Source organism: Botryllus schlosseri, chromosome 6 (assembly GCF_051294905.1).
Source record: "Botryllus schlosseri isolate E-star chromosome 6, Bs_hap1, whole genome shotgun sequence".
In the NCBI taxonomy this organism is placed as follows: domain Eukaryota; kingdom Metazoa; phylum Chordata; class Ascidiacea; order Stolidobranchia; family Styelidae; genus Botryllus; species Botryllus schlosseri.
Genome location: NC_137241.1, coordinates 15,277,105 through 15,286,777, shown reverse-complemented (window position 1 = coordinate 15,286,777; position 9,673 = coordinate 15,277,105). Strand labels below are relative to the sequence as shown.

At 44.2% G+C, this 9,673-nt stretch overlaps 1 protein-coding gene across 1 annotated transcript; it reads left to right on the top strand.

Annotated features, from left to right (window-relative positions):
- Window positions 1–206: 206 nt before the first annotated feature.
- Window positions 207–8,773, top strand: LOC145441091 (uncharacterized). Its single transcript, XM_080318881.1, has 6 exons — window positions 207–488; window positions 807–984; window positions 1,544–2,170; window positions 4,928–5,117; window positions 5,272–5,434; window positions 7,239–8,773. The coding sequence occupies exons 1-6, from the start codon at window positions 306–308 to the stop codon at window positions 7,953–7,955; spliced, it is 2,058 nt and encodes a 685-aa protein (XP_080175007.1). The 5' UTR covers window positions 207–305; the 3' UTR covers window positions 7,956–8,773.
- Window positions 8,774–9,673: the final 900 nt, after the last annotated feature.

The following is a 9,673-nucleotide window of genomic DNA, read 5'->3' as shown; positions in this document are numbered from 1 at the left end:
GACATTCGGTTTATCACCCTATGGAGGGCCCAAGACCAACGTTTTGGCAGGGGGGCTGACGAAGTGCTGTTACGGCCCTGCTGGTGTGTCATCAGTGGATAAGAATAATTGATTACACCGATCGGTTAAATTTGTCCGTTCAATATCAGTCAGGCTTCTATGGTGTCACTAATGAACCATGAAATATCAGCTGCTCATTTCGGGAGTTCCCCTGCTAAAACATGCATTTCTGCTATTGCACGGGTATGAAAAGTTGAAAAATCTAACACACACAGGACAAGGTAAGAACTGGTATCTGATGCAGAATGTGGCCTCCGAAAATAACAAAGGTTTGTGCCTTGGATACTATATCGCCGGTTATTGGGAATGTTCCGATATCCTGGTCTCAAGACTACTGCCTTGCTGTAGGCACTGAGAGATATGCGTCCATGTATGATTTGAATCCATTTCCTACGCCGTCGGACGCGAGCATGCATTTCAAAACGCAGGTAATTGATTCATAAAGTAACCGAAATGACTAGATATACTTTGAATGATGTTGAAAATTCGAGATACCACCCAGTTCGTATTCTTCATGGCGGGTTGATGCTTTTTAAATGCTATAACCTTGTCAAAAACGCACGAGCACCTTGAAAAATAATTTTCGAAGGATCTTGTAAGCTCTACAAAATTTTGATTTGACTCTTGGCTTGTGAGGAATTGTAATTACTCCCCATTCAATAAATGATCAGCCACGGCCCAGGCGGTGTCTATCAGGCTCAGAGTAAAACTAGATAGGGCTACATCCTTTTGAACGTTTTTCTCAGCACATTCCAATACCGCCACGTCTGAAATACGACTGCGGAATCAACGAAAAATTAAAGGAATTTGACAGGCAGCGTAATCAAGCGATGATTGATGGTTGCCCGCCTGACTTTGACGTATACCGAGCTCATCTTGATCACAGTTTGCATGAAGAAGAGGACGAGACAATAAAGAGCAGAGGTGTGATTACTGGTGTAAATCGCGGCTAATGTAATTACACATTATGTATATACCCCTTCTAGAACATATATTGGATCTATTTAATATATATTTTAGATACCCACACAGTGTATTGTTTTTTTTTTCACCTTGAATTGCATGGAATTTCGGACTGCGTTCGTGAGCATATCCTTCTTTTGGTATCTGGTTGCCTTGCTAGGTGGTCATGCCGTCCTTTATTATTAAGATTGTCCTTATGTTGATGGGCAATGCTTTATAAAATCACATTTGGCCCTTTTTTGAACTTGAGTACTTAGTTTATCTCATTTGCATTGCTCAATAAATAGGTTGCCAGAGGTGATTAGGACTGGGCCAAAGTGTAGACCGCGGTAGGGTTAGTCAGTGTTTGGCTGTCCTAACTTTTTGATCCATGTCTATTCTAACCCTGCTTATAAGATACAAATATATCTATGTTCATCTCGTTAGGAAGAATCGAACGACGATACCCGACAACTTTTATTTAGTACGTCCCCCAATTTTTTTGTCCTCTCGTGCAGTTGTTCAGCTTACTGTCTTCCAGGTGTGAAGGCGTTGGCCTTTTCGCCAATTGAGTCTTGTCAAGGCGGCGGCACCCTATTTGCTCTCCTGTCCGTGAGCCACCGTCTGTTGATTTACGCAAAGTCGTCGGAAGGCCCCAGCGTGCAGTGGAGCCTTCTGAAAGACGTTTCCGGCGTGCTAGTCGATATACTGAAGAACAATGACGGTTTCTACCCTTCAATGACGCCACCGTCAAAGAGCAGTTTTCTCAAAAACGCGGGTGTTCGAAGGCACGCCGCCTGCATCAACAGTTTCTCGTGGAGCTCAATACACACGAAAGCAAGCGACGGGACGCGGTACTTGTATCTGGTTACAAGCACGAAACTCAACTATCTCATTGTGTGGAGATTTGGCGTTCCCTTTACGGCAACGTCGCGGATTGCCGCATTCGCGTACGTCAAAGCATTTGACGACGGTGTCGTGAGCTGTGTATCGTTTAGCGACGATTTCACGGGCGGGATCACAATCGCTGTCGGGAACACAAATGGGAGAGTGATGGTGGTCTCGGTCGATCACCGGGGAAACGAGATCTTCCGTGCCTCTGTTTGGGATGACGACGACGAGCTGTCAGTTCATTGCATGGACTGGAAACTTATTGACGACAACACAGGTATTTTGTGTGCATGTCCGGCTTGTACAAACTACTGGATTTTAAAAATTCGCAAATAGAACTAGAATTGCTTACATTTCAAAAGTCGCAACTAGTACTAAAACTACTAACATATCAAAATATGCAACTGGAACTACCAGTACTCGCTTTTTAAAAGTAGGCCTACCCACTGGCGTAGCAGCATGTGCTGCCGCCTCTGGCTGTCGTCTAAAATGCCGCCCCCTCTAATAAGTAGACCGCAGCAAATTTCGACAAAGATTCATGTTCAAGCAACCTTGTCAATAAAAATAATTACAAACAATATGCCGCGTCTCAGCCTCACCCTTTCAACGTTAATAATGCCACAAATAATAAAGACAAGAAATAGCGAACGAATGTGTTGTGCAAATAGAAAATCAATAGCCGCCTCAAAGCAAGATCAGCGATAATATCCTCAAATTCAAGTTTTTGAACGTAGTCTCTTTTTATAGACAAAATGGATAGAGCTGATAGCCGATCATCATTCATGGTAGAACGTAAATAAGACTTAATCAGTTTGAGCTTTGAGAAGCTCGCCTCACGCAGGTCGCAATTGAAACACCAATGGTTATCAGCGCGACACTAGCTTTCGATTGAGACCTGTTTGATTAAATTTTAGCTAAGGTGACGCAAGCTATAGGATTACTAATTAACCTTTCTTTTAGCCGGCTGCGTACACCGTGTCGAGCGAGATAGTGTAATGGTAATGCGTCCGACTTCTTAATAGGTAGGGCGTGGATTCGATCCCCGGCCGGGTCAGACCAAAGACTCGAAACTGGTATGCGCACCTATAGCGTGATTAACCAAACATATTTTATGAAAATTGGGCTGTCACTCTCAAATGTGGTATAAAGGCTACAGTGCCTCCTTCTTCAATTTCCACGCGCTGTGCGCTGCAGGATATAATACCTAGTTCGTAACATTTTGTTGAAAATAACCCTAGCATAAGCGTGACGGCATTGTTTTAACGGGGAATTGGCGATCTAAAGGTACGCGCAATTCATTTTACACGAATTATAATAACCTACTACATGTATGAAAACATATGTAACAAACATCGTCGCGAAGCGCGACTAAAAATTTCGGGATTTGACATGTTTTGTGGTATGTTAATTCGCTCTGATTACTCATTAAGGATAGGTCCTACTACTACATCATCTACTGCGAAGCTATTTTTCTTCAGCGCCCCCTGATCCCAGCGCCCCCCATATCGCCCCTGAGCGTTTCCGCCCCCTTCAAAATCGCCAGGAGGCAAGGTTAAGAACCACTGCGCTAGGCGCTCAGCAATCACGGAGGAAAAAAACGGGGGTGCAGACGAGATGACATTATTATTTAAAAAAAAGTCCGTAGCGCATCTCCGTCGTCAAAGCATTTCGATGGTTCACGCGAAAAAGAATACAATATCTCTCTCTCGCTCTCTCACTGTGCAGCCACATTTTGCCGCCCCCTTGGAACCTGCCGCCCCTGGCGCAGAGCCAGAACCGCCAAGTGGCTGCTACGCCACTGGGCCTACCAAGTACACTTACCATTCAGAATCCGCAACTAGAGTTTAAACTAGAACTTTTCACTTTTCAAAAAACGCAACTAGAACTAGAGCGACTCACTTTTCAATATCCGCAAGTAAAACTACTCGAAAAACGGGCAGTTAGTTGACTGCCAACCCACTAGTTTGGTATTTTGTACAAGTCTGGTGCATGTGTGTATGTTATCTGAGATGGACGAATTAGTCGGAGTTGTCGTGGAGTCGGGTTTTGTAAGTTATTTCTTGACGTGGTCGGAGTGGCAGAAATTTTGTGACATCCTTTTTGGGCAGGGCGTGACTTAGTTAAAATGCTTTGACTCTGATTACTTTTGAATGGAAGCGAATGTTCTCGGATGTTACCGAATAGTCCCGTTGTTGTTTCCGCATAGGTTGACTTTCACAAACTTGAATTCTTTCTACAAGCATGATTAATTCATTCAAAAAATAAGTCGATTTGCTTGGTAGTGATAGTGTCTAAACATGTAGGCCTTATAAACGTTTCATTTTCTCAGTAGATTTGCAGAAATGTTGGAATAGCAGTTCTGTGAAGAAAATATGAGGGTCAGTATATTGAAAATAACTCGAGTCGGTGGTAAAGTGAGCTTACTCCACAGCCATGGTTTCTACTCGACCAGTAATGCACAACATTTATTGTCAATCACAGGTAGGAATTCCACAACATGTAAAAATCAGGCTGAGGTAGTCAATGGTCACTTGCGGTGTCAATGGATATTCGTCACGTCATTCCTAAAACAATATTAACCCCCCCTGGCCCCACAAATTTTCATCCTGGTTTCGCCCATGGTCAGTGGTCACTGGTATTCTACTGTTACAGAGCACTCGATTATGCGTTCACATTTACTTGTTCCACATGCCGAAGTGGTTGTAATGACTTTTGACAACCATCACAAGTTCCACTGATAGCGGTACCAAAACAGTAATCGAACCTAAACTGAGTACTTATACATTTCAGATTTTGTTAGTTGGAAGTACTGTCTGGGTAGATTTGTACCACTTTTATCAGTGTAATAGTGATAACAACTGTATCCTCGTAACAATATAATTTCGATAATTGTTACGAGTTGTGACGTCATTATGCGTTAACCGCGAAGATGTATCATACCGATGTTAGCGATGTACTTCCTAAGACTAGATGAAAATGTAGTGAAAACTGGTACTAGCACTTATTCTTTAGCATCGTCACTGACTAATTTCAGGTAGTGGCAACAGTAGCGTGCTGGTGCTAGCCAAGGCTTCGTTTTTAATAAGTCTTAGAATGACCGGTTTGGTGAAAACATCGGAAAGATGCTTGAGACGCCGGCACACGTTGAACGTAGAGAGCATTATCGCCATCAACTCCACGTCTTGGATCGTTGCCAGTAGAGAAGGCGAGATTGGAAGGCTGAAGTAAGTGCCGTGGCTTAGCATATATATATTATATATATATATGAGAGAGAGACAATTGTTTGTTTGGTAACACAAAAAATACATGACTACTAAAGAGAGCGAAGTTTATACTAATGCAGGATCAAGCTAAAGGTCGATTTTCATATTCTCGCAGCTATAACGTCTCTTCGAATGAATTGACCTGGGATTGTGTCAGCGAGGGTGATAGCTCCGATTCGTCAGGGATGTACGACTACATCCATGGAACCGTGTTGTCGCCGAATCAAATGTTCCGAGCCACGCTGCGTTCCAACTCTAAAACTATAGTCAGCATTGTGGTGAGTCGTCAAGAACCGCGAGTTTCACGTTTCTCTCTGGGCGGCGGTAGAGTGTCTGTGACGTCGATAAAGTCGCCGACGCCTGCTCCAATCGCGCCGCCGATTTTTATCACGTGACCTATGTTCGCTTCCTCGGTGATGTGCAGCTGTCTTGCGTTTTGCCAGCGATCATGTTTGTGCACGCTGTTTAAACATGACTTCTTCTACGTCTATGTTTCACTGCTACAACACCAATAGGTTATGAGTTCGAGTCCGACTCCAGAATTCCTACCGAAGTGTTGCAGGTTTATCCTCGCCATCTGACTCGTGTAATGGTGTCTTACAAAAGCTTAGAACGGAAGTGGACCCTGCCACAAGTCGCCGGATCAGGAATCCTAATTAGGGCTGAGCAATATCGAGTACCTGACTGATTCGATTATGAATCGAACATGGAGCTTCCAGTCGAGTACGTGTAAAGTTGAAATATTTACCTTTTATGCGATGACAACGAATATAATATCGGTTCTACATCGCATTAAAAGTAATTTGGTGCTTTTTCGACCATACCTATTTCATTGCACTTTGTGACAAAACTGTGGGTCGATCACCACATTACAGATATGTTATTTCCAGTCACGTGCTTAGATTTGCAATACATTTTTCGTATGCCCCGATACGACCAATCGGGAGTTTAAAGGCTACCACAGTGGACAATGGTATCGCAACTATGAATCTTGTTGATAAATTAATTGTTACCGGCAGGATGCTAATAATTTCAATACTCTAATGAAATCGTCTTCCACTACTGGACTCGAGTCGTTACAATTCATATTCGAGTACTCGTATCGTATCATCAGGATACGAGTATATGACTGATGACGAGCGCAATTTTTTTACCTAAAAACGGAAGATTTTGACGTCAAAAACAACCTTTTGACATTTTCTGATCTTAGAAAACTTAATTTTGACCTAACGTATGCAAATTAGGTGTTTTCCCACAATGTTACAATTGAACTACTTATCTTCATTTCTAGTTCGAACTGTCTGTCCTTACGAAGTAGTTCGGCCTGGAAAAACTTTTTCGACTCAAAAACTGACGAACTTTTTCATGTAAGCACTTGATTTTAACGCTGTCTGGCCCTATGAAGAATTCCAGTAGCTACATCACGTATTATGGTAGAAATGATTAGAATCTGTTGTAATACAACGAAAGATGCTCTCCTACATTCTCGGGTAGAACGTGTCTGTCCCTACTAAGTAGCTTGCCAAGAATGGAGAAAGAACGTTCAACAGTAGCAATTGTTGGCTACCAACGAGATGCAGGTTGTAAATAAATTCTGAATTTGTTTACAATTTTGACATATTTTGACCTAACGTTACAAATTTGACCTAATTATGATGTCAAAAATAAATTGCCCTAGTGATCACCAATGTTGTCGAGACACCGTGAATACCACAACATGCCGCTCCATTTCCGTCGCCTGTCCTTTAGCCCCTTCTATTACTTGTCTTTCAGTGTGGATGCCTCTCAAGTCTCATCTACATGTTTGTCGCCAGGGTAGGTGTCTGATGGAAAGACATCCACTCTGGCGTTTCACGAAGTGTTTTCGACACCCTGGCACTATCTCTCCCCGTTATCGCAATCGTGTACTGTTTCGAATTGATGAAAATACTACAAAATACGAACCTGAAGCAGATTTCTAGTAGCAGAGCTACTGTAATAATTACCGTCTGTCTGTATTGTGTCACAAAAATTCTGAATTTCACTGTTGAGCAAGGTGCGTTACATGCGAGTAGAACGTGTATAAGCATGTTGTTTTTATAGGATCCGGACCAGTCGGTAGTCGACATCACCACGTTCGCTTCGGGAACGGAGGCCTTCGAGATGCTGTGTAATCAGGCGGATGACAACCCACCGGGCATGGACGCCCTCGAATCGATACGACTCCACCTTCTGCGTGCGGAACTTGCGCAAGACCCCTCGGAACAGGACCTGCTCGCCGCGTGCGTGGAGCACTACATCGACGCTCCCTCGGCGTGCGATTCTCTAAAGTGGTGCTTCACGAAAGTGTGCCTGTCCGTTTTCGAAACCCCGAAATTCGATACGTTGCTGTCGACTGTAGAAAAGCGCATTACCGCGAGGCAGATGCTGCGCGTGATAAGGGCAATTAAAAATGACAGATTTGATACGCGGTACGGTACAGTACCGGTGCGCGGTATCGTAGAATGGCTAAAAAGTAATTGCGACTTGACCGCCGACGAGGTAGTGATGGTTGAATTGGTCGAGGCGAGCGGTAAGTACCCGGCCGAAGAAACTTGTTCCGTTACAGGGGAGAAGTTGAGGTTTTCCGCCGACGGGCTCCGCGCAGTCACCGAAATCGCAGGTATAGAATGGCCGCGGTGCCACTTCACGTTTCGAGCGCTTACCGAGTTGCGCTATCGTCGTTGTGAGCTGACAAACTCGTGCGTTGCCTCACCGGATTCCGCTTTGCAAGAGCTGCAAAGCGACCGATGTCTCTACAGCGGACTTCCGATGATCTAACGCAGGCGCGGCTTCTCTCAGGCCACGAACGAGCTGACAACTTTCATTGTGCGATAGGAATGGGCTTAATCATCATGACGCGCTGACATGCCACTCCAAGCGCGATTGGAATCATTCTTGCGTCACCATGCCACTCACGTACCATCCCATCTATGGCGTGACGTCAAGAGCGTTAAGTCACGGATCCGTGCCGTACACGCGAAGTAACGCATATGGGCCTGCCTGGGGAATGCCGTTTATGCAAAGATCGCCCATTTCGTGAAATGCATCACAACGAGCCTAAGTCACATCAGTTCTTATTGTGCGCGTTTGTCATTCTTCTCATTGGAAATAATGCGCCTGCATTATGTCGCTGTACAAGGAGACGGCGGCAGTCTATAATCAGCTTGCCTGGGTCGTGCGAGATGTAATTTTGTTCTTAGCGACTCGAAATCCGCGCGCCTCAACAAAGTGAACTCGACATGACCACGTAATTAGACTGCGTTTGTTCCAATTCCTTGCTTACACGGCTATGATTTCCTGGCAGCGCATATTGCGATTTGTAATAGGATGTGCGGACTAGGGCGTGGGACACGAAAATAACGCAGCGTTTTATGTACCGACGGAGGTTGAGCCTTTGTAATTTCGGTGGTCGTACGCTTTCACACGTCCTTGGCGCTATCGCTGCATTCAAACTTGCGTGTTCAGGAATTTCCGATGATCATTCCAATTTCGTTTTTTTTGGTGATGGTGAGTGATTCAGAGATTAGCTATTCATCACCGGACAAGTCATAGCTGCCTCGTGTTATTGATATATAGAATGATCGGATCTCGGTGAACTTGAGTTTCAATTTTCGAGAGGCATGTTTTGGAGGCGGTTCGATGAGGTTAGTTGTGATAGACCCGAGCTTGGTGTGCAACCGCGGTGGGCGCGTTCTAACCGGAGTTGTTTAGTTCGATTTATTGCAATTGCATCACAGGACTGAATCGAAAGTGGCAGTGATACGAAATGACTTGGAATAATTCATCAGTTTAGGGGAAATAGATTACCTCTTAGGCTACTCAGTTGGGAGTAACGATCCCAGTTCTACGACATGGCGATGCTACTTATATAGTCATTGTAGTAAACGGATGTCGTTTTAAAAGTATGCCGGGTCGTGATCTCGAAAACTAGTATTGGTGAATGGCTGTGGAAATCCTTCATAACTGTACGATCCATATCCAACTAATTGTGCCGGAAGTAGGTGCCGTCTCTCTTACCCTGGCTTTAAGGCTGGCCCCTTCCGAATTTACGCGAAAGGAGAAAATTATTATTGTAGTATGATTGACAGGAAGAACATGATTTCGCTAGCAGCTGTTAGTGACCGGAACGTTTATTCATGGAAATTTGAAGCGATGATTAGAAGCAGCCTCGATTATCACCACGGTACCAGCAGCACGCGTCACGCTTCCCTTTGCCAAACCATTTAGGGTGTAGGGTTCGGCTGGACTGTGATGAGTGGTCTTGGGTTACGGCGAGCATCAAGTACATTCGAGATTATGATTTGAATAAGTGTTCATCTATGGCAGTAATTCCACCATATGCCGAAGTTGGCTAACAACTTACATAACTATCTTTCAAGACAAGCAAAGAACGTGCGGTATCAGTATCAGGTTATAAATATTTTCATCATTTCAAAACACCACAAAACTGCGGTACAATGAAAAGATAGGAAGGTGTCGAAACCACTCGGAGTAGT